Raw genomic sequence first — 23803 nt, forward strand, 5'->3', positions numbered from 1 at the left:
GAGTTTTTTTTTTCTTTTTTCTTATAGTTCTTTTTTTTGTTGGTAGTGGTTTGCTTTATTGTATCTTCATTTCCCCTAAAGTTATTAGCTTCTGTTTGCTCAATTCCATTTTTTAACCAACTTATTTTCCTCAGCGAGCTTTTTTTTTTTTTTTTTAATCTCCTTTCCCAATTGGCCAATTTTGCCTCTTTTTAAAAATTTAGTTATTTTTAGTACACTTTGCTTTATGAATCCTGTTGGGAGAGAAAAATCAGAACAAAAGGGAAAAACAAAAGGAGAGAAAAAAACAAAAAAGTGAACATAGCATGTGTTGATTTACATTCAATCTCCATAGTTCTTTTTCTGGATGTAGATGGTGTTTTCCATTCAAAGTCTATTGGGATTGCGGTGGATCACGGAACCATTGAGAAAGAACCAAGTCTTTCATAGTTGATCATCACACATTCTTGTTGTTACTGTGAACAGTGTCTTTCTGGTTCTGCTTGTTTCACTCAGCATCAGTTCAGGTAAATCTTCCCAAGCTTTTCTAAAATCAGGTTGTTCACTTTTTATAGAACAATAATATTCATATACCACAACTTGTCCAGCTGTTCCACAATTTGATGAGCATCTACTTTAGAATGAGTTTTTTATTTAGAAAATACTTAGCACTATGCTAAGTATTGAAAGATAGAAAATGTACATGACAGGCTTTTCCAAAACCTGTCACACCACAAATCAGTTGAGGGGGAATTAGTATATCAGAGTGCCTAGAAATTAAACCCCAGAACATAAATATAAATATAAAATTTTTTTTCAGATATTTAATGAGAATTTATAGAGGTTTTTGAATATAAAGTACATTCTAGCTCAGTATAATGAGACCTATTAACCTATTAACCATATGAATTATAATCTAAGTTTCAGCCAAAATGCTATTTAAACAAAACATAGCTATAAAAACTGGATGATGATTAATTTTTGGCCTTTTTGGAATTTCAGTCAGCAAATAAATCCCAGGTCTAGATTACTGTAGAGCAATGATCAAATCATGTCCCACATTTTGCTCTTTCCTAAGTTAGGATTTCATGTTAACTCATTTACTTGTCCAAATGTTACTATCTGTAAATTCAGTTCAAGTTGTACTTTATGTGCTATCTTCATAGACTATTGTAATCTTCATGATCTTTTCCCCTACTGAAATTATTTTATACTTTTTTTATACTTTTATATTTTATGCTGCATAGGTTAAAATTTAATAAATATAGTAATAACTGTCCCCCCTCTTTTCCAAATAAGAATCACATTTGAATGTCTTGTTGCCACTGGATTCTTGATGCTACTGACTGTATGTATGTGCTGCTTGGCTCTTCCAAGTAGAATAACTGGTTATATTCCCTGAGGCAGACTTGTGCTCTGACCATAAGAAGAGCAGCCTAGATATCTGCCTGAGCAAACTGCCAAAAGTTTGTCCATTAGATATGCATTGTTTGACCTTGATGGGCCGTAAACAAGAAAACAAAACATGCAAAGTAGCCTGATTCCATTGACAAGAAGTAAGTAATCTTTTTGGGTATAGGCTCTTGACTTTTTTTGATCTCTTTTTTTACAGTTACCTTTTCTCTTTGGATAGTCTCTTTATTACTTTTTCCTAGTTCTACCTGCTTGATCATCTTTTTTTCATTCTCTTTTTATCTACCCTGAACTCTATCCTCTTCTCTCTTTATAGTGGTTTGCTGGGAAATTTTGTCAGAGCAATATTAATTGGATTCAGTTAGCACATTTCCATGATTTTCAGACTTACTTATCTAGCCCTAACCTCTTTCCTGCACTCCTCACAACTGTCATTGGGACATCTTGATGTGCATCCTGGAATTATTGCTCAACATATCTAAAACTGAACACATTTCCTCAGAAATTTCCTCTCTTCTGAATTCCCCTATTAGTGAGGATGCTGCTGTTCTTCTAGTTACCCAGGATAATAGTATTATTTCCAACTCTTCATTCTCTGTAGCTTACATTGATTCTCTTGCCAAGTGCTATTGATTCTACCTTCCCAAGGAGACCATCATGTTGGGATTTCTGTTTGGTCTCTCTGTGACAGTCTTGTATTTGGTTTTAAAGCCTCTCATCATGTGCCCCTTTCCTGCTTTATTAGTCTTTTTATAGATGGTATTCCATTATCCATTTATTCACCAAATTGAATTCAAGACCTAAAATACAGGTCTGATTGGCCTCTCTCTTACTAGGCCCCCATTCAGTAAACTATTGTCATCCCAGGATCAGATTATACATTCTTTTGTTTGACTTGTTAAGTCTTTCATAACTTGTTCCTTTTCTACTTTTCTAGTTTCATAAACTTTATTCCCTTCCACATGTTCTGAATGTAATAATAGTGGACTCTTTGGTATTCTTTGAATAAAACATCCTATGTTCTTACTCTGAGCATTTTCACTGGATGTTCCCTATACCTCCTTTTCTTCATCTCTTGGCTTCCCTGACTGCTTTCAGATCTTAGACAAAATATCTGTTTATGTAAGAAGCCTTTCCTGTATGCCCTCTCCCACTTTAATAATAGTGCTTTCCTTTGCTTTACCTGTAAGTTGAATGTGCATGTGCATGTGTGTATGTGTAGAGGACCGTCAAAAGGAATGTTTGCATGTTGGTGTTTTTTTTTTTTCATCAATAGTATTTTATTTTTCCAAATACATGTCAAGATAGTTTTCAATATTTTCTCTCCCTTTTCCTTCTCTACCATCCCCCTCTTAAAGATAGCAAGTAATCGGATATAGGTTAACATTTTTAAACGTAATTCCAGATTTGTCATATGATGTGAGGAAAATTAGACCAAAAAGGAAAAAAAAACCACAAGAAAGAAAAAGCAAACTAAATAATGCTATGCTTTGATCCACATTCAGTTTCCATAGTTCTCTCTATGGATAAGGATGGTATTTTCCATCCCATTTGTTGGAATTGTCCTAGATCACTGAATTGCTGAGAAGAACTTAGTCCTTCACAGTTGATCATTACATAATTTTGTTGCTGGGTACACTTTTCTCTTTATTCATTTCATTTAACATTGGTTTATATCTAGACCTCTCTGAAATCATCCTGCTGATTGTTTCTTATAGAATAATAATATTCCATTACATTCATATGTCATTTATATTCATATATCATAACTTATCCAGCCATTCTCCAACTGATGGGCATCCACTCAATTTCCAGTCTCTTGCCACCACAAAAAGGGCTGCTCCAAATATTGTTGCACATGTGGATCCTTTTCCCTTCTTTTTGGGGTACAAATTGGATCAAAGGGCATGCATAGTTTGATAGTTCTTTGAGTACATTTCCAAATTGCTCTCCAGAATGGTGGATCATTTCAGATAATGAATTTTTTTGAGCAAGCTATTCTCTTTGCTTTCTCTGTGTTTCTAATGCTTAGGGGTCCCCTGAAATTGTCTTTTTGAGTTGCCTGAAACATTGGGGTCAGAGTACGCAGGAGTCTCCAATTGTATCAAGGGTGCTTCCCCTTAACCCTCTCCCCCTCCTCCCCAACTGACAAAATTTATTGTTTGCATCCCACATTGAACTTCCTATGTGTCCTCGGGGAGTCAAGACAACACAAATGTCAGTCTACACTAGACTGGGAAACAGCTTTTGTAGTTGGGGTCTAGTAGGTAAGCACACTGTTAGGATTCTTACAAGGTGCTAAGTCATTGGAATGAATAGAGACAATAATTATCTAATTCAGTATGATTGCTCTGACCCTACAAGGGGATGTTATGGATCAGAACTTGAAACAAGGTACTGAGTGGAATTGAGGAGACAGCGATTAAATCTAATTTAGCATTGATTTAATCCTACAACAAATAATGGTTTCCTAGTGATGAAATGATTGGTGTGTGCTCAGTGGGCAGCACATCAGCAAAAAGCTCTCAGGGCCAAGGAGGACTTTTGGGAAAACTTCTCAGGAGATTCAAAGTGAAGATTCATTCCCACTTCAACCTTTGTGCTGGCTGGAGACATCTGGACAAGAGCTTTCGGGCACCAAAGAGAGAGCTAGGCCTCCAAGAAAGCTAACCGGGCCCAGGAAAAGATTCAGGATTTTGAAGGACACAAAGGATCTGGATTTTAATTCCTGGCTGAATTTTGGGATTATTGAACTGAACTGAAATTAAGGCTGCTCCCAGGAGCTTCCCAAGAAACCTGCTCCCAGAGAACGATTGCAATTTAGAGAAACAGAATTTTACAGCACACCGTTCTATCTTTATAGTCTAGAACTTCCCAACATAAAAAAATGCTGCTTTTGCCTTTGCCTTGCCCCTTCCCTTTAGAAGAGATTTTGTTTTTTCCCCACCTCCCTTACATGCCTTCTCTTTCTTCCTTTGTCCTGCTGTTATAAATATGCAAACTTCTGTGTTATGTTAACCTGAAGGAGTTCTGCTTGCAAGTTCATTTTGATAACTATAAAATTGTAGTTTTCACTGAAGCTTTGTGAAATCGTGTCTGTTGCACATAGAATAAATGGTTACTTATCTTGAAGGTTGGTAAGTGAAGCTCAAAATAATAGAGTAACAGTAACATCATGAAAGTTGAAGCTCAGTGTGCTTTGAAGCCACCACTAAAGATTAAACAAAGAGCTATTTTTGCTGTGTTAAAGTCAAGAGGAAGATATAGTATGAAAGAGTTCCTTGCTTGATTAGTTAATAAACATTTAAGCATCTACTATGTAATAGATACTATGCTAAATTACTGAGGATACAAAAAAAAAAAAAAAGACAGAGACAATCTTTTCAAGGAGTTTACAATCTAGTGGGAGGAGAAAACACAGAAATAAAAGGCGGGGCAGGGAGAGGAGAGAAAGGTGCATGGTACAGCATTGGCTCCCTTCCTAAATGGAGGATCTTGGAGGACCTCTTCACCTTTTATCTCTCATCTTTTCCAAATAGAGGAGGGAGAAGCAGAGAGTAGTGAGGAGATATGAGTTGAATTTTAAGGAAGAAAAGTTTCTAGAGACCAGCTAGGTGGGCAGTGATGAGATAGTTTCTTTAGGCTCCCTTTGGAATTAGAGAAGTCTCCTGCTACTTCTTTCCCACGTTCCCTTCCAAAAGCGTGTGATTTTAAGATGGGAAAGATTAGCCAAGATTTGGCACAACAGAACACTTAGGTGTAAGAATATCACTGAGTAATACCACTAGGCCCTGATCAAATACATTCCATCATATGGGAAAAAGTTGAAAATCTACTTCCGGACACAGAAAAGGCAAATACTGTCTCTTCCAATACTGGTCTTTTAAGCAGAGGCTAAATAATGGAAGATAGCATGTTTTTGCTCAAAGAAAATCAGAGCAAACAAATTTATAAGAAAAGTAGAAAACTGGGAGAAAATGTTTTTTTGCACCAAATTTCTCTGATAAAGGCCTCTGTTCTCAGATATGTAGAGAACTGAGTTAAATTTGTAAAAAATACAAGTCATTCTACAATATTGCAGATAATTATGATTGTGATAGAAATATGACAATAAGATTTCCACGATCTTTTTCCAACTCTAAATTTGTGATGTGTATCAATATAGAAATCATGGAATGCAATGTAAAGTTGGAGAGGGAAAAATCATTTCAGACTTGCTGAGTAAATCATTCTCAAAAGTAGTGATATTGTAGTTTGGATTTAAAGAATGGGTAAGAAACAGATGAAAATAGAGATCATTTCCAGCATTAAAGAAAGGAACGAGCAAAGATGGTTGTAGGAAACTCTGGACTACAGTAAGTTCGGTTAGAAAGGGCTTTGAGGGACGAAGCATGCTGTGTCACTAAAAAGATGCATAGGATTATTGTATCCAGTTTGGAAGAAGAAATCTGAAATATGATTAAAATATTTTGAAGCTAGGAAACTAGACTACTGAAGATAATGTTAGGTAAGGTAAAGATAGTTTTAAGAGAAAACATATGCTTTTCCATTTTAGCCATGTTTAGAGGACCAAAGCAAACAATTGGGAATTTTCAGCTGGAATTTAGGGAAAATTTGAGATATAATACTATGGGAATGGGTATCAAGGAGAATGTAGAGAGAGAGGGGAGGCTGAGAACTGAATTCTGTGTGGATGCTGTTTTATTAAAAGGACATAGTAGGTGAACTGGAGAGTGCAATATCATAAAATCATTGAAGAACAGTCTTATTAAAACAAGTTGTTTTAATTATTATTATTATTATTAGATATAAATAGGTCATGGGAGGGAGAAGATAAGTACTTATAAAAATTCCTGAATTGGATTTGGTGATAGCCACAAATTTGGTGATTTAGAAGCTATTTTTGAATTTGGAAAGAAGAAATCAAGTAGAGTTGGTCAAAAGCAAGTATTAAGTACCTGCTATGATCTAGGCACTTGTACTAAGCACTAAGTGGAGCTGAATTGTAAAAGCTTTGAGGATATAATAAGATTGAGGAGGTAAGGCAGGAAGCAGAAATGGCCCTTTTAAAAAAAAATTTATTATAGGTTTTTATTTACAAGACATGCATAGGTAATTTTTCAGGATTGACCCTTGCAAAACCTTCTGTCCAACTTTTCTCCTCCATTTCCCCATCCCCTCCCCTAGATGGCAAGTAGACTAATACATGTTAAATATGTTAAAGTATATGTTAAATACAATATATGTATACATAAGAAATGGCCCTTTTAAAAATTTTTTTTCCTCCAATGTTCATTTAAGGATGTGATTACTTTAAATCATTGGTCATTGGAAGCACATATAATAATTGGGAACAATTTTGGTTATTATAGCTTATCTCTTCTGGACCTTTAAAACATGCTGAATTTTCTTCAGAATGCATGCAGGCCAGAATTTGGAGTGTTATTTATTTTTGCTTAAAAGTTTTATGAATTTTATTTTAAAATTTGCTGTTTTCTTTATAAATAATTTGATAATTTTCTGAACCAGTTTTATTTTTAAAAATTAATTTGGTAATACATTTGTGCATAGAGAAATGAAGCCAAGTTGGAAACAATTACCCTCGTGTTTCTGTTCTTTTCTGTATTAGTGAATAAGCACTAGATTTATAAAATCTTTTGTTAGCCAACAGTGTTGGTTGTTAACACTTTTGCTGTGTTTTTTCTTTAGCCTTCTTTTTCCAATGATATAGAATAAATGTTGACATAAAAACAAGAGGTTAAATCATTGTTTTAGAACTGAAATTAATCTTAAAGCTTATCTTGTCCACTCCTTTCATTCTAATTTTTTTGTTATTTTGATTTTATGTCACTATTCCCTCCTCCTAATTTTTTTTTTTAATTTAAGAGAAAGGTAAGCAAAATCATCTGAAACATTGACATATCCTGACACCAAATGCTTTATTTCACCACTTCTAGAATAGTGGAAAAGATTAATGTGGTATATAATAAACAGAGCCAAGCTTTTGGAAGAAAAAGTCATGAAAATGCAGATGTCATCTTCACTCTTTGTTTACTTATTATTTAGTTATAGCTTTATTGTCTTTTCCTCATTTTGAGTTTTCTTTCACAATATGACTTGTGAAAATATGTTCAGAATGATTGCACATATATAATCTCTTTTGGATTGCTTGATCTATCTTGGGGAGGGGGAAGGTTAAGGTGGGAAAGAGAATTTGGAACTCAAAATCTTACTAGAAATGAATGGTGAAAACTCTTGTATTTGTGAAAACACAATAATACTATGTGGGGGGGGACTCACTAGTTTACACAAACTGCTGGTCAAACTGGAAAGCAGTATGGCAGAAACTAGGTATTTATCCATACCTTGTACCTTATTCCAAGAGAAGATCAATTTTTATACATTAAAGATGATACTATATAAACAGATTAAGAGAGTGTGGAACCAGTTCATCTGTTAGATTTATGTATGAGGGAAGAATTTAGGACCAAAAATTTGAACAGTAGAAATAATAAATTATAATATCATATATATGTGTGTATATATGCATATATACACACGTATAAAATATATGGTCAGTAATTTTGCTTATATAAAATTAATAAGTTTTAACATAAGCAAAACCAGTGCAGCCAAAATTATAAGGAAAGCCAAAAACCTGAGTCAGGAAGGATTTTTGCAATAGGTATTCTGATAAAGGTCTCATTTCTCAAATATATAGAGAACTTGAGTAAAATTTATAAAAATTCAAGTCATTCCCCAGTTAATAAATGGTTAAAGGATATGAACATGTAGTTTTCAGGCAAAAAAAAAATCAATCCATAGCTATCTATCATTATGTAAATGGTCTTAATCCCTATTGATCAGAGAAATGCAAATTAATTAAAACAACTCTTGATGTGAAACACCTATCAAAATGATTTATGTGGGAAAAAAAGGGAAAATGTTGAATGTTAGAGAGGATGTGCAAAAGGGACACTTTTGCAATTGTTGGTGGAATTCTGAAGCAATCCAATCATTCTGAAGAACAGTTTGGAACTGTCCAAAGGATACTTTTTGATTTAGCAGTACCACTGCTGGATATGTATCCTAAAAGACATCAAAAAAGGGAAAAGGACTATTTCTACAAAAATATTTTATAGCTGCTTTTTTTTTGTGGTGGCTACAAATTGAAAATCAGAAAGATGCCTGTCAATTGGAGATTGGCTATATGGTTGTAAGAGAATATCATTGCACTCTAAAAAATGACAAGCGACTATCTGAAGAAATCTGGAAAGATTCACATGATCTTATACATAGTGAAGTAAACAGAATCGGGAGAATGTTGTATGCAGTAGTAGAATATTATTTAATGAACTGTGAGTGGCTTAATTATTCTGTAGGATACAGTGATTCATGACAATTCCAAAGAATGAATGATGAAAGCATATGATCGGACTCCAGAGAAAGAACTAATACTGATTCGTTCCTCCCTTTTATTTGAGTCTTCAAATTATTGGAAATGTCTTCACAAAATTGCACATGTACAGCCTATATCTAATTAGATACAGTGTCTCAAGGAGGGAAAAGGGAATTAGGGATAGATTTTGGAACTCAGATTTTTAAATAAAAAATTTTAAAAATTGATAAAAATAAAAGTCCACCATATTTTCACTGAGTAGAGGTGGGAAGCATATTTCTTTTTCAGATGTCTTAGATCAAGCTTAGTTATTGCATTGTACTTACATTTTTATGAATTTTTAATGTTTTTCCCTTTCATGATTCTGTTTTTTTTTTTTGTTCTCTCTTTGCTTGCTCTGTAACTATATATAATTGTTTAAATATTCTCTGAATTTCTCACTAAGCCATCTCTTATAACAATTTAAAATTTTAAAAAGGGATATGAGAACAATTCAGCAAAACCAATTAGCATAAGAAAATATATCATGTACAAAACTCTTCAGAGCATTTGAAGAGGCATCTTAAAATATTTATTTACTCATTTGTGAGACAGGGTCAATAGGGGCCATTATAATTTTGTAGAATTCAGTTTTGATTTGTCTTATTCTTCTAACTGAAGTTATTTTTAGTCATTGGACATATTTTCTGGCTCTGCTTAATTCCCTTGGCAGCATTCATCCTTTTTTGTTGTTTCTTACAGCATATTCAAGTGCTATAATAGTTTATCTGGGTAGCCATTCCACAATTGATAGACCTCTACATTGATTTTAGTGCTTCTATAAATATTATGGTGTCTATAGAGATTTTCGTTATATTGGTGAATCCCTCCCCCCCCCTTTTTAAATGGTACAATAACATACCCTTAATACATTTTTTACTTTTTTTTGATCCATTCCTATATGTGTGGACACCACCTGTGTTCTCCATATATTTTTCCACCACAAAGAACATTGCTTATAAGTATTTATTTAAAAGCATGAGATCTTTCTGAATTTGGTATTCTTGGTTTACTTGCTTAGTGGTATCACTCAGTCATAAAGGCTATGAATAATTTAACGCCTTTATTTTTCTTTTATATATAATTTGAATGTGTTTTCCAGACTGTTTAGTTGAATTTTTAGTGTTATGAAGTATGCTAGTATACCTCATAGTTCATCCAATGCAGGTTGTTTGCATTTTTAAATCTTCATTTTAATTTTCCTTTGAAGTAAATGTAAGAGTTATAAGAGTTATAATTTCTATTTCTTTTGTTGGTTACTGAGATATTTTTTCCATGTAGTTATTTCTTTTTCTATCATAATGTATAGGATGAATGTGATTTACTTTTATATATTTATATCCATTCCCTTTGTGTTTTGGAAATCAGATCTTTTATCATAAGTTTACATGAAGAATTTTTCTCCAGTTGGCATTACCTTTTATTTTAAATAACATTTATTTTGTTTATGTCAAGCCTTTTTTTTCCCCCTCCATAAACCTTTGGTCAAAAAAGTAGAACTGATCATTCTTCTAGATTAAAAAAACAACAACTTTTAAATGAAGTTTATCCAATTGGAACTTGTTTTGTCATATGGTAAAAGATAATGATGTAAATCTAATTTATCTTTTAGTTTCCTCAACAATTGTGATCATTTGTGTCAGCTGCTTGGGCCTGAAGTTAGGAAAAAAGCATATAAATCTATCTGAGGACACTTCTTATCTGTGTGATTTGGGCAGATCACTTCACCACTGTTTGCCTGTTTTGTCTTTTGTAAAATGGCCCTTCCGCAGTATGGTTGTGAGGATCAACTAGGATACTTTTAACATGCTTAATACAGTGTTTGGCACATTGTAAATGCTATATATAAATGTTAACCATTTTAATTTTTATTAATAGTCATTAATTTACTTGACTTCCCCAAATATCATAGAGGTAGAAGTTTAAAAAAAAACAAAACAGCAAGTATTGGTACCTAGGTCTTCAATTAAAATTTCTGCACTGTGCATTACATTGTGTTTCTTTTGCATTGATTTTATGTGAACTTTTTGAAAATAGATTAAGAAGCAAATGACTTTTATTTCCCTTTTTAAAAAAAAACACAGCTTTTTATTTTCAAAATTTAAGCAAAGATAGTTTTCAGTATTCACCCTTGTAAAAACCTTTTGTTCCAAATTTTTCTCTCTCCTTCCCCCATGCCAGCCCCATGCAACAAGTACTACAATTCTTCTAAACACATGTTACAAAACAAAAATCTGATCAAAAAGGAAAAACACTGAGGGGGAAAAAAAACCCAAAAAAACCCAAAAAGCAGGCAAACAGCAAAAAAGGTGAAAATGCTATGCTTTGATCCACATTCAATCCCCACAGTCCTCTCTAGGGTGCAGATGGCTCTTTCCCTCATAAGATCATTGAATTGGCCTGAATCACCTCTTTGTTGAAAAGAGCCACTTCTCGCTCAGTTGACCATCACATAATCTTGTTACTATGTACAGTAATTTTCTGGTGTACAGCATCAGTTCTTGAGAGTCTTCCCGAAATCAGGCTGCTGATCTTTTCTTCGAGAGCAATAGGCTTCCAGTACATTCATATCTATAACTTTGATTTGATTTCCTGGTTGGTCCTTTTAGCATGCAATTGTAGACGAATAGCAATTGACCGCTCCTGGTTTTGTGTATTAGCTGAATGTGCTCATTATATGGTACAACCTACATAGCTGTGAACAGCCTTTCTTGGTGTATTTGTCAGCATCACAATTTGACACATACTCTTGACACAATTTGAAACATACGTCTGTCATTTGAATTGTTGGATTTGGGAAAAGGGCCTGGGTTCCAATCTATCCATGGTCTCCTACCTGTCAGCTTCTTTGGGCCTCAGTTTCTTTCATTTGTAAATGAGGGTATTGGGTTAGACCTGAGCTTCTTTGTGGTTTTAAGTCTATGATCTTGATTAAAGTCAGTTATAGCTTATTACTGAGAATATTACAGAGTAGGCTTGGGGGGAAAAAAATCTGATTTTAAAGGCCTTTCAAGTTTGAAAATTCAAACTCATGAATTATACTTTTTCTTAAGTAGTGGTTGGGGTTGTGACTTGAAACACAGTCTTGTTCTGGCAATTTATACATTTGGTAAAAGAATGAGAGATACTATATAATTGTTAAGTAGTGAGTTAAGATCCTTTCTTTTTCTCTAACACTTTTTTCTTGGATTTTCTTGTAAAAATAGATGTAAGATACAATGTTCATAGGTAATGAAATTTATGTACTATATATAGCTTAATAAAATGTATTAAAGCAGTGCATTTTAAAACTGCTAAATGGTAAGGTTAATAGTGGTTTGTAGTCTCTTTTTTTAAACATGTGGCTTCTACCAACTCCCTGCCACACACCTATCTTTAGAGCAGTGTAACTTTTAATCAATACACATGTGCCATAGGAAATATATTGAAGAATAAACAAAAGTATAAATGTGAAACTAACTAATGATAATCTGTTAAGTGATTTAAGTTTAATTTGTGTAGGAGAGAACAAGGAAGTACCTTTTGTTTTTATAAGAACTGTTTCTTTGTAAAATTTTTGGAAGGATTACCAGAATTATGAGCAAATGAAATTTAGAAATCAGAATTATTGCCTTTAGTTTGTTAGTAGTTTTCACTCTGCAATAAGGCTCCGTTTAATTATTAAGACTCTGGGAGAAGAGCAAAAACTTGCTCTTCCAGCAGAAAATACCTGAGGTTACCTCTTTGACACTTGTTCAACTGCCTAGAGAAAAACCTGACCAATTGTTTGAAGGCGTAGAGATACCTGAAAAGTCTCCAACCTAGCAATCCCTGTCTGATTGATTGTGGAAAGCAAAACAGACCAAAACCCCTTAGTTATTAACTAGCTCAGTAATTTAGAAACCTTTAACCCTTCTTGCTTAATTGATTACTTACCTCTGAAGCAAAACAGGCCCCTTTTTCTTAATATTAATAACATTTTGAAACATTTATTGCTTAACCAAAACCCTGGTACCACAAAAAGTCCACCTATATCCCAAAGACAAATAAGGAATAAATATCAAGCTGGCCAATGATTTTAAAAGGATTAACAGGAGATAGGTGGATGAATAGTGTTTCTGTAAACCTCCACTATATAACTATGCTCTTTACTTCTGTAAAATTGGCTTTCCTTGCTCCAGACTTTCTGATGAAGGGACTGCCCCTCTTCTCAGAAATTTTGAAATAAAGAAACTTTGTTTATTTATTGTTTGTACCACGCCTTTGAACAGTCGATTTGAGTTAGGATCTTTGCATCCCACACAGTACTATTTCCTTTTAATATCTTGGTATCTGTAGTTCTTCTTGTGTGTTCATAATTTAATATTTCTGACCAAGTTTTCCCATGCTGGAGTTTTTTGTTTTTAATTTTTTTTTAAATAAGATCATTTTGGGAAATCCTGTAATTGTTCAAGAAATCACCACTGGCAATGGATAGAGTAGTATTCCTTTAAAACTTTAGAATTTATGAATCTGTATATAGTTATACACCTTTAAAACATTTTGTATATTCATTTATCAAAATTGAAGATATTTAAAAGGCCAGCTAAATGAACCCATCAAAATCTTAGCTATGAAAGATATGAGGCATTTTCACATTTTCCTTAAAATATTTAATACTGCATTAATCTGTATCATTGTATTCACTATGAACTTATTGATACTTGATGATATTCAAACATTAGGATTGTGTGATGTAGTAAATATTTGGAATAAATGTTGCTTGAGAAAGCAGTTGGGTAAAGGCCAGGTATATGTTCAAGAAGAAAGACTTGGTACAAGTCAGTTAGTCTCTCCCTGGTGACTTTTCAAGACTCAAAGCTGCATTGGCAATAAGACTTTTCAATACTTCTATATACCAATGAAATTACATTTGTAGAGCGGAACAAGAAAGCTGACTTGTAAACTATGAACACGTTTGTATACCCACTTTGATTTGATATTGGTACAATAGTTAAAGGGTGATAGCTTATTTTCCATAAATTTCCTTATTTCTTCCCTTTTTTTCTTTTTCCCTTTCTCTCTTCTCCACTCAAACACATGGTTTTCCATATCTTAATGATGACACGTTAGATATGAAAAGATGAAGTAGCCAAATTGTGTTCTTCTTAATTTGAAGGAAGATTGTACTATGCTAAGTATATTCTGACTGGCTTTTTTTGTTTGTTTTGAACTCTGAGAAGAATTTAGGAATTATCAGTACCATTTTGCTTTCTTTGTCCTTATTCACAAATTCTTTATTGTTTGGAACATCAGGGAAGTATGGAAAGATTTATTGTACATTGAATTCTATCAGTTAATATGTGAGAGAATGTAAAGTTTCTTTTTTCTTGCATCTCCCTAGAGAAAATCACAAATCAAATGGACTCTTTTTTTATTCTTTCATTCTACTAAGATTGTTAGTAATGAGGTTCAAATTTGTAAAATCCCCTTGTAAGAGAAAGAAAGGGGGATTTCATTTCTTATCGTTGATCTACCTATGCAATACTGGTTTTAGAAAACCTACCTCTAACTCCAGTTCAACAAAATGACATTGTTGATTTCATAAGTTTTTTTTTTTTAAAGAATTTTTATTTTGAGCACGGATACCTTATTCTTTATTTTAGCATTTTTTTCTCTCTGACTCGTTAGCACTGTTTTAGAATGTTACCTAGTGCTTTCAGATTTTCTTAGAAATATTTGAATATTTCAAAACATTAGTATAACTTAGCTTGTTTTTCTCAAGTCAGTACAAAAAAAGTAGTAGTTTTCCATCATTTTATGTTTTGGGGTTCTGTCTGCAGAAGTGAATAGAATTCAGGAAAGAAAACCTTGTTTTTGGCTGCTTCACTTGCTTTCCAGAATTTTGCTGTCACAGTGGTGACAATGGGTCAAAACAGGTGCATATATATATATATATATATATTTTAGGAAAAAAAAAGAGATTGAGCTGAAAAGAATGTAAAAACTAAAGAAAATTCATTCATGATATAATCATGTTTTAGAGTGTGATGAGCTTCCTGGTTTTTTGTTAAGTCCTGAGAGTTGAGAATAGTTTTTGCATTTTAAAAGAAAAATATTATTTACAAATGTAAAAACTATTCTTCAGCTGAAGGCAGGGCAAAAAACAAGCCATCTTATTTTGCAGACCTCTTGTACGTTGGAAAAGGAGGGTACTGGTTGTTGAACTAGAAGATTATGGACGTAGTCCTGGCTTTTCCATTTACTATGATTTTGGGCCAGTTGGTTAACATCTGAGCTATTTTACCCCTGTCTACAATTGGAGTAATTATAGACCAACTCTTTCACAACAAGCTTTTGAAACCCAATTCTGATTGTGATAGGGACTGTGGAAAAATATGAAGAGGCATTCAGATGTAAAATGAAAATGGAAAGGCTGCCTTTAATTTTACCATTTTTTAATGTTCTTAGTTTTCAGAAAAATCATGTTTTTTTTAATTTCCTTGCTGTAAAACACAGACTTTTTTTTTTTTAAATAAAAAATGTTTTCATACTTGAATTTTAGGGCAGCAGCAATGACTCTAAGGACAGTATTGCTCTCATTGCAAGCATTATTGGCAGCTGCAGAACCAGATGATCCACAAGATGCAGTAGTAGCAAATCAGGTAAGGTATCCGAAACTCATTTGTACTTTATCTCAAAATTTAGCATATTAAATGAAAATCACACTTATGTTTTCTTAACTTTAATGTTTAAAAGTTTTTAAGATAGCCAGTTCTAATGCTAAGATTAACTTTTGAACTGATTAATTTTTGAGGATATACCAGTAATCTTTTAATTATAACTGAAAATATAATTTATTTATTCCTGACTAGAATTCACTGAAGAGTGATCAACTTCCTAACTTAAATATGTGGAGTTCGTTGCTGTTTCATCTTTGAAAGTGAGCCTTAGTCAGATAGCAGTCTCTTGCCTTATAGTGATAGAGTGCCTCGAAGTAACGGATATTCTCATGACAGTGGCCAATTGATAACCTTTTTATTGGAGCAAAATCAGTGGATTTAGTCTTAAGTCTTGAGAAAGTCTGCTTTTTTTGGGGGGGGGTAGGCTAATTTTTATTATATGTAAAAAATTTCAAAATCATTTAAAATTCTGGGTGCAAAATTAACAATTCATCTGGGTCTCTTATTCTTATTTAATAGCCTGTGCAGAATAGAAAGTTCATTTTTTTTTAAATTAATTTTTTAATTATAACATTTTTTGACTACATATGTATAGGTAATTTTTTACAACATTATCCCTTGTACTCCTTCTGTTCCAAATTTTTCCCCTCCTTCCCTCTACCCCCTCCCCTAGATGTTCATTTTTTAGCATCAGCTATTAATGTTTAGCTGTTATGTATCCAGAGCCTCTGATCAAGAGGGAGGTAATCATTTTTTTGTTGTTCTTCATTCAGTTGTGTCTGACTCTTCAGGACCCCATTTGTGTACTGGGTACTAATATGCTTTGCCATTTCCTTTTCCAGCTCATTTTACAGATTAGGGAATTGAGGCAAATAGAATGAAGTGAATTGTGACCCTGGACAAGTCTCAGGACAGATTTGATCTCATAAAGATGAGTTTTCCTGATTCTAAGCCCCATGTTCTATCTACTGCATCTAGATGACTTCCCAAACAACTTTATAATCCAATTTTATTCATTTTTCCAAAGCAGAATACAATCTTGCTATACTGTTTTCCTTGTATTGATTGGGTTGTCTTTTAGCAAGACACATTTTATAGCTGTAAAATCATTGAACACTTTTTTGCTGTCTTACTAAATAAAATCTCATGAATAAGGAAGAAAAGTATATACCTTACACAAATTCTACTCTACTGATGAGTAGCCTTTTTTGTCTATTAAATTTCATTGTGTTGCATTCCCTGATTATATTTATGCATAGATTTCAGTCCAACAAATATTTATTAAATATACTTATGAGAGACTGTTCTAAAGTCAGGAGGTCAAATGGCCTTAGATTTACTAGCTTTGTGACTTTGGGCAAGGCATTTAACCCCTTTTGCTTCATTTTCCTCATCTGGAGGAAGGATATGGAAAATCACTTTGTTTTCCCAAAAAACCACCAATGAGATCATGAAGAGTTGAACCTGAGTGAAATGATTGAACATCAAAAACTGGAATGGCATTTGTATTACTTGTTTCATAGTATTGTTGTGGGAAAAGAAAATTGTGTAAATTGTACTATGTAAATGTGCATGTGTGCATTTGTTCTTTCCATTAAGAAAAAGGAGAATGAAATGGTATGGTAAAACTCTAATAGCATATGCATGAGAGTTTGTGTTAGGATAATGAACATTGTGTTTAGGAGATAGGATAATACATGCTTGGTTAGAGCAGAGAATATTTGCTGATTAGTAGTTAGAAACATTTATAAATAGGATAAAAATTATGCAAGTCAGTAAATTAGCCCAGAAGAGTTTACATTTAAGCTAGTAGGTAATAGGGAGCTATTGGGGATACCTCTAAACAGAAGTACATTAAAATGTTCTAGTAGTTAGACTTGAGTAGAACTCAGCTTATTCATTAAATCTGGCAGCAGAGTTGAGAAAATAAGAGGAAGGAAAATTAAGGGAAATCATCTATAAAATTCTTATACTAATCCAGGTATGAGAGTAATGGGTACCTGGACTTCGGATATAGTTATGGAAAATGGAAAATAAGAGATAGAGAAACATTTTAAAAGAAGAGTGAATGGCTTGGTGATTGAAGGTAGAGGGTAAAGGAGAAAAAACACGTTCGTCTCAATGTGAGAATGGTCAGACTCTTGACAGAAACTTTAGATATAAACATAAGAGAGGAAGATCAAGGAAATAATGGGTTTTGTACTTCCTGCATTTAAAATGTCTTCTAGACTTTCATTTTTATTGGTTGGGAGAGAGGCTAAGCAAATGGATCAAGAAAAACTTCATGAAGAAACTGATAGCAAATTTTACAAAATAGAGCAGACCTACTTTGAAAAATAGGGCATAAATATTAACAAACAAAGCAACCATGAAAGTTGAAGGAAACATTAAAAGGACATTCTGATCACAGAAAGTGGATTAGTTTGGCTAGAATTTAGAGTGATAGTGATAGTGATAGGGCAATTAAGATAAGGTAGTTATTGGAATTGTAAATAGGCAGTAAGGCACTATAGAAGATTTTCTAGTGTAGAAGCAGTCTGGACAGATTTATAGCACTTTGTGCTTCAATGGATTAGCCCTCCATTGTAAATAATCTTGCTGTATTCTCCAGGAAACAATCAATTCAGCATTTATATGTAATATTATCTTTACATCTTGAAAATAATTATTCCTGCAGAGAAAGGAAATGAGATATATTTATTTGCTCATTGGTTTTTCTCCCTATGCCAAGTCTTACTTATTATATAGATAATTCAGTTTCCTTTTTTAAATAGTTGCTTTAAACAAGAGGATTTAAATGAGAGTGCAGAATGGAGGAGAACAAATTAACAGAAGGTAGTCTTTTGGTGGCATGAGGATTTCCATCATTTTTAAAAGCTCTTTCTTTCATTTTTAAGATTCTATTAGAGGAGACATAGTAAAAAGAACATGAAAGAAAGATTTCCCAAGTTTACTATTCTGGTTCAAAGAGCTTTTAGTATCCTGGGCAGGGTCACTGGGTCAGGAGAAAGGGAACATGGCATCAATCCAGAACTTACCCACTTTATGAAGCAAGGTTTCTTGTACCTCCCTTGGGCCTCTGTTTTTTTTTTTGCCTAAGATAGATGGCCCTTGAGGACCATGAACTATTTATTCGTGGAGATTGTCTTTGAATTGAAAGGAGGGAAGGACAGAGTTCAGATCTAAGTTATCTTAGACATTGGGCACCTCCCTTCTTTGGACCTTTGTTTCTTTCATCTCTTAAATGAAAGAGATTGAAGCCCTTATCTATGATCTTAGGATTCATCAACCAAATGACATCTTCCTCATGTAATTTTGGGGGATCATAGGAATGTAATATGTACTCACTATTTGTTGAGCATCTGCATCTACAATGTATTGTGCTATTGGGACAATACAAAATTCCAAGGTATTATATTTTTCCCTCTGCAAACTTGTAATCTAGAATAAATAACAATTCTCTTTGTGAAAGTATAAAACACTGTAGATGTAATGCCCTAAAGCACTTAAAGCATTTCAGGGTTAAGTGACTAGCTAAGGGTCACATGGGCTTGTAAGTGTCTTCTGTCTGAGAATTCAAGACCCTCATAACCCCCAGGACTGAGTTTCCATTCACTGTGCCTTCTAGTTGCCCCAGTGTTAACTTAATATATGTTTTTAGATTACTTTTATTTTTTTAATCCTGAGTTCATTTTTTTTTTAGTCTGGAAATATTCTTTATATATCATTGTGGTATAAGTTTATATATTACTATTTTTTCTCCATAGCAGTAGCCAAAAACGTTAAGGACACCTTGATTAACATTAGAGCGTATTTGCATTTGATCTCCATTTCCTCTTTTTATATATAACTTGAATCAATCCTGCTCTCTCTTTTTCCTTCACACTTGGGCCACTTTGTCTTATCAGGTTTTTCTCAGCCGTCTTTAACTTCTCCGTGTGAAAGCTGATACCTGCTTGTTCCCTAGTGAAGCTGTCTTGTTGCTGCAGCCGTGGCGGCTTTTCCTTGGCCACCTTGACACAGTATTTACCTTGTGATTTTCCTCTGTCTTTCTCTTCTCTCTCTGCAGTTTATTAACCTCTTCGTAACTTACTAAAAGGCTGCTAGCGGGTGCTGCCTCAGACACAATTAGTTGTGTGACATATTGGCCATGTTACTTAGCTGACTTGATCATTCTCTTCATCTCTAACAAAATAGGGATTATAATTTCATGTCATTGTCAGAATTGTTAGTATCAGATTTTGTAACGTCCTTTGCAAACTTGAAATGGTTATGCTAGCTGCTATCATCATTACTAATAAATCCTGCATGACCCAGAGAGAGGAGATAGAAAAGATGATCTGTGCCTTTAAATAGCTAGTTAGATTAAAACAGGAATAGTGAAAAATTTTTAAAGTGCTTTATTCTTATTTAGAAATGGTTTCTTTCTCCTTCCCTTCAGTTATCTTTTATTATTAACTTTTTAACAACTGCAACTGTTTCCACATAAAATAAAGAGAAAGACTTTTGGATATGAAACTATAAACATATTTGTAGAATTTCTTTATAAAAAGCATATGTCAAATTCAATACCATAATACATATAATTGCCTTGTATTCTTAATCCTTTCTGAATTCTCTTCTCTCCTTGGCATTTTAAAATTTTTATTGACAATCAAAAAACTTATTGCTCCCTGGAACTCCTAATTTTTCCTTCACATGTTGATCAGTTCTTTTACTTTCCAATGTTCGTAGAGGATTTCCTTTAAATATTTTAGAAGTCATTCATGATAACTGCCTATATTTTGAAAAATTCTCAATGTCCTTTTCATTATTTAAAAAAATCAAAATTTTACCTAAATGCCTACGACATCCCTTCTCTTCTCCCAGATTTTTCAGAAGTCTCTGCCAGTAACTAAATAAACATATATCCAGGTTATTTCAGCACTATGGTAGATAGTTCATATGGACTTGGTGAATTAAACTGTCTCTAGCTGAATATTCTCTTACCATCTTCTCATCTCAGTTATAAAAATAATCTGGAATAAGTATCTTAATCCTTTAATCTTCCTTTTACATTATATTAATGTATTTAGTAATATATGGTTATTATGTATATTATTATATGCTAGTGGAAAATAAATGTATGCTCTATATACATAAATATTTATTATTACATAATATGCAATTTACATGCTTATATGATAGGGGATTATATATGAATATCCTAGGTATAAGTATGTCTTAAAAAGCAGTTCTTTTTGTTAGCTTTTATTGCATACCTCACTTTATGTTTTGGACTTTGATATAGTTGACATCTTTCAGGGATTATGGAATTTTTAAGATTCATTATCAGTTTCTGATTCTGTCCGCTTAGGTGGTACCCCCCGACTTGAGCTGCTCATCATCATTATATTGGCTTTCTATTTGTGTCTTTGTATCGATCTCTTCCTATCCTAAGCTTTATAGATTTTTGCCTTTGGGATCCCATGCAGAATCTTTTGGACATGTTAAATAAAGCCTTTCACCATCTGCCCTCAGTCTTTTTTCAACCCATGTTATATATTTACTTCTTTTCCCAAACTTTGTGTTTTAGCCCAACTATCCTTTTTCCACTGCTCTTTGCATGGAACTTTCTCCTCTGTCTCTATGTGTGTCCTCATGCCTAGAATGTGTTCTGTTCTTAAAATCACTTTTATTCATTTTATATTGACTTATTCATGCATGTGATTGAAACTTCCTTTAAGGCAGAGATTGTTTCTTACTTTTATAGCCTCCCACAGTGCCTGATGTAGTAGATCCTTCATAGAGATTTGCTGAATTGAATCGACATTATTTAGAAGCCAGTTGATCCATATTACTGTGCAGTTAAAAAAACTTAATGTTCTCATTTCATTCCCAAATGTTTACAAAAGCATTCCCATTTGCTTGAAGCAAATGATATGTACATAATGCTCCTATTGACATTTAAACTGTAATTAATTTTGAAGCCAACCACAGTAAATACTCATTCCTTAATATTCAAGGTGTGTCTGGAATGTTAGCAATGCTTTTTTTCAACTTATAGTAAGATGTCTTTAGAAATGTGATCTTCATTATATTAAATTTTAGCTCTTATGCACTTTTTAAAGTTTATTTTTATTGCCAATCATTACCTGCCTTTAATTTAGTTGTATCCACCTCCCTCCCCTCCCCCTTTGGTGATTTTTCTTCCTCCCCTTCTACAAATATTACTGTGCAGTAATCTTACAATTCAGGTTGCAGATTTCTTTTATTTTGGTTCACGAAACATAATAATGCAAATCACTTGTCATAGAAAAATAAAAATTACAAAACAATGCCTAGTGAATATAAATCCCTGTTGATAAAGATTTCCCCCTAAGAAGCACGTAAAAGATTTTATTGGAACTGTATGATTTTTAAAGAAGTGGCCTGTTTTCTTTTTACCATTTACAAGAAGGGCAAGCTTAAGGATACTTTAGTAACTTTGGGAACCTCCTTCTCTCCCTTCCTATCCCTCCCCCCCCCCAATTTTTTTTTTTTTTAATTAACCCAGATTGCATTGAGTACATGATTTGTGTAGGATTTATTAATTTATGATTGAATCACAGAGGATGGAAGATAATCAAAGGTTGTAATCTCTGGTAGAGGAGAGAGACCCACAAAGAAATATTAATAGTACACATTTATGTAGTGTTTTAAGATATGCAAGGCACTTCCCTTTGAGGTAGGTATTTTAAATCATCATTATTCACATTTTTCAGATGAGAAAACAGCTTCAGGAGAAATAAAAGGGTCTTCCCCAAAGGCTTACAACTTTGGAGTTTTGGAGTCAAGATTTATACTCTGACTTCATCTAGCCTGAGGATCTGCAGGCTAATCATGTAGTATTTTGGGTGTGTTCCTTATGTAATAGAACTTGGAAGTCTGGTCAGGCTTTTTAAGTTTTGGCACCTGAAATACTTGTTATGAAATCCTGAGGGGTAGTTTTATTTGAACCAAGTAATTGTTTCATTTTGTTTTTTCATATAGTACAAACAAAATCCAGAAATGTTCAAACAGACAGCTCGACTTTGGGCACATGTGTATGCTGGAGCACCAGTTTCTAGTCCAGAATACACCAAAAAAATAGAAAACCTATGTGCTATGGGCTTTGATAGGGTAAGTACATTTTATCATGTGTTTTATTTTTATTATTGCTTGGAGAAATGGAGAGGGATCAGAAAGGTTGCTGAAGCAATCTTTTTTGTTTTTGTCAATCATTTTTAGTTGCTATTCACTATTTTCCTTTTTAGCTTTATTTTAAAAAATTAAAAATTCAAGTAATTAAATCAGTTTTTTGCTAGGAAAATATTTTATATATACATGTAGTAAACTTTACATAGGGTTTGCCAGTTTAAAATCATTAACAGAAAAAGTGCTGTTGAAATTTCTTTGAGGGAATCTGATTTTTTTTTTCCCTATTTCTTTTCTCTCCAGAATGCAGTAATAGTGGCCTTGTCTTCAAAATCATGGGATGTAGAGACTGCAACAGAATTGCTTCTGAGTAACTGAGGCATAGAGAAAAATGCTGCTGTAGTCCAGTCTGCCCCCTTCTTGAGGAGCATCACCATCTGTTATTTTTAGAATTCTGCATAGATTCTTTTAAAACTGGCATTCTTGCCTAATTATTATCTAGGCATGATTGAAGACTGAAAAAAACAAACCCTGCTCTGTAAATAAAGCTAATTAAACGTCTGTGTAAATTTAAAAAGGGGAAATACTTTAATTTTTTTTTCTTACTAAATAGTGTAAAAATTCTTTGAGCTCAGCTAAGACTATGGAAAAACAAAACATGCTACTCTAGCATTTAGCAGTGTGACCAAGACTAGCAAGAGTTTGCAACAGGATTTTGTTGATTATTTAAGTAATATTTTGAACGTGTTAAGGCCATCCAAATTGTTGATGTCATTCTTCACAGCTACCTTAATGTTTTTAACATTGATCTTCTGTGCCTGTGAATTTACTTGCATGCCTGTATTTTGCTAGATCTCTTAGAACCTGGTAGCGGAAGAGAGCACCATTTTAAATATTTGCGTGCTTAGAAATTTAAAGACCAAAAAAAAAAAAAAATTGGTTGAAAATGGTGACCTATTCAGAACTTTTTCTATCCCTGTCATTGGATTGGGGCACCACATTTACTTTCTCTTCAGTTTACATATCGAAATTCTCATGGTAAATTAATTTTTTCCTTGTTTCTGATTGAGAATGTGCCATTTTTAGTAGCTTATGTTCCATCCTCAAATGATGATATTTTGTCATTATACTTCATGCAGTCTTGGACCTTTCATGCATAAGAGGTGGTGCAAAAATG

The 23803-nt window shown here is 33.3% G+C and overlaps 1 protein-coding gene across 3 annotated transcripts in view; it reads left to right on the forward strand.

Annotated features, from left to right (window-relative positions):
* UBE2K (ubiquitin conjugating enzyme E2 K) overlaps window positions 1–23203 on the forward strand; it is a 70610-nt gene extending 47407 nt beyond the window's left edge. For 2 of the 3 annotated variants that reach the window (XM_074274577.1, XM_074274578.1), the window contains 3 exons: window positions 15354–15453; window positions 22483–22611; window positions 22930–23203. In XM_074274577.1, coding sequence (XP_074130678.1) covers window positions 15354–15453; window positions 22483–22611; window positions 22930–23004 — 304 coding nt within the window. In that variant the 3' untranslated portion in view covers window positions 23005–23203. Of the gene's footprint in view, window positions 1–393; window positions 507–15353; window positions 15454–22482; window positions 22612–22929 lie in introns of those variants that run through there. The other variant, XM_074274580.1, reaches the window with a different exon arrangement.
* The last annotated feature ends 600 nt before the right edge of the window (window positions 23204–23803 follow it).

The sequence above is a fragment of the Sminthopsis crassicaudata genome, chromosome 6 (assembly GCF_048593235.1).
Source record: "Sminthopsis crassicaudata isolate SCR6 chromosome 6, ASM4859323v1, whole genome shotgun sequence".
Classification (NCBI taxonomy): Eukaryota; Metazoa; Chordata; class Mammalia; order Dasyuromorphia; family Dasyuridae; genus Sminthopsis; species Sminthopsis crassicaudata.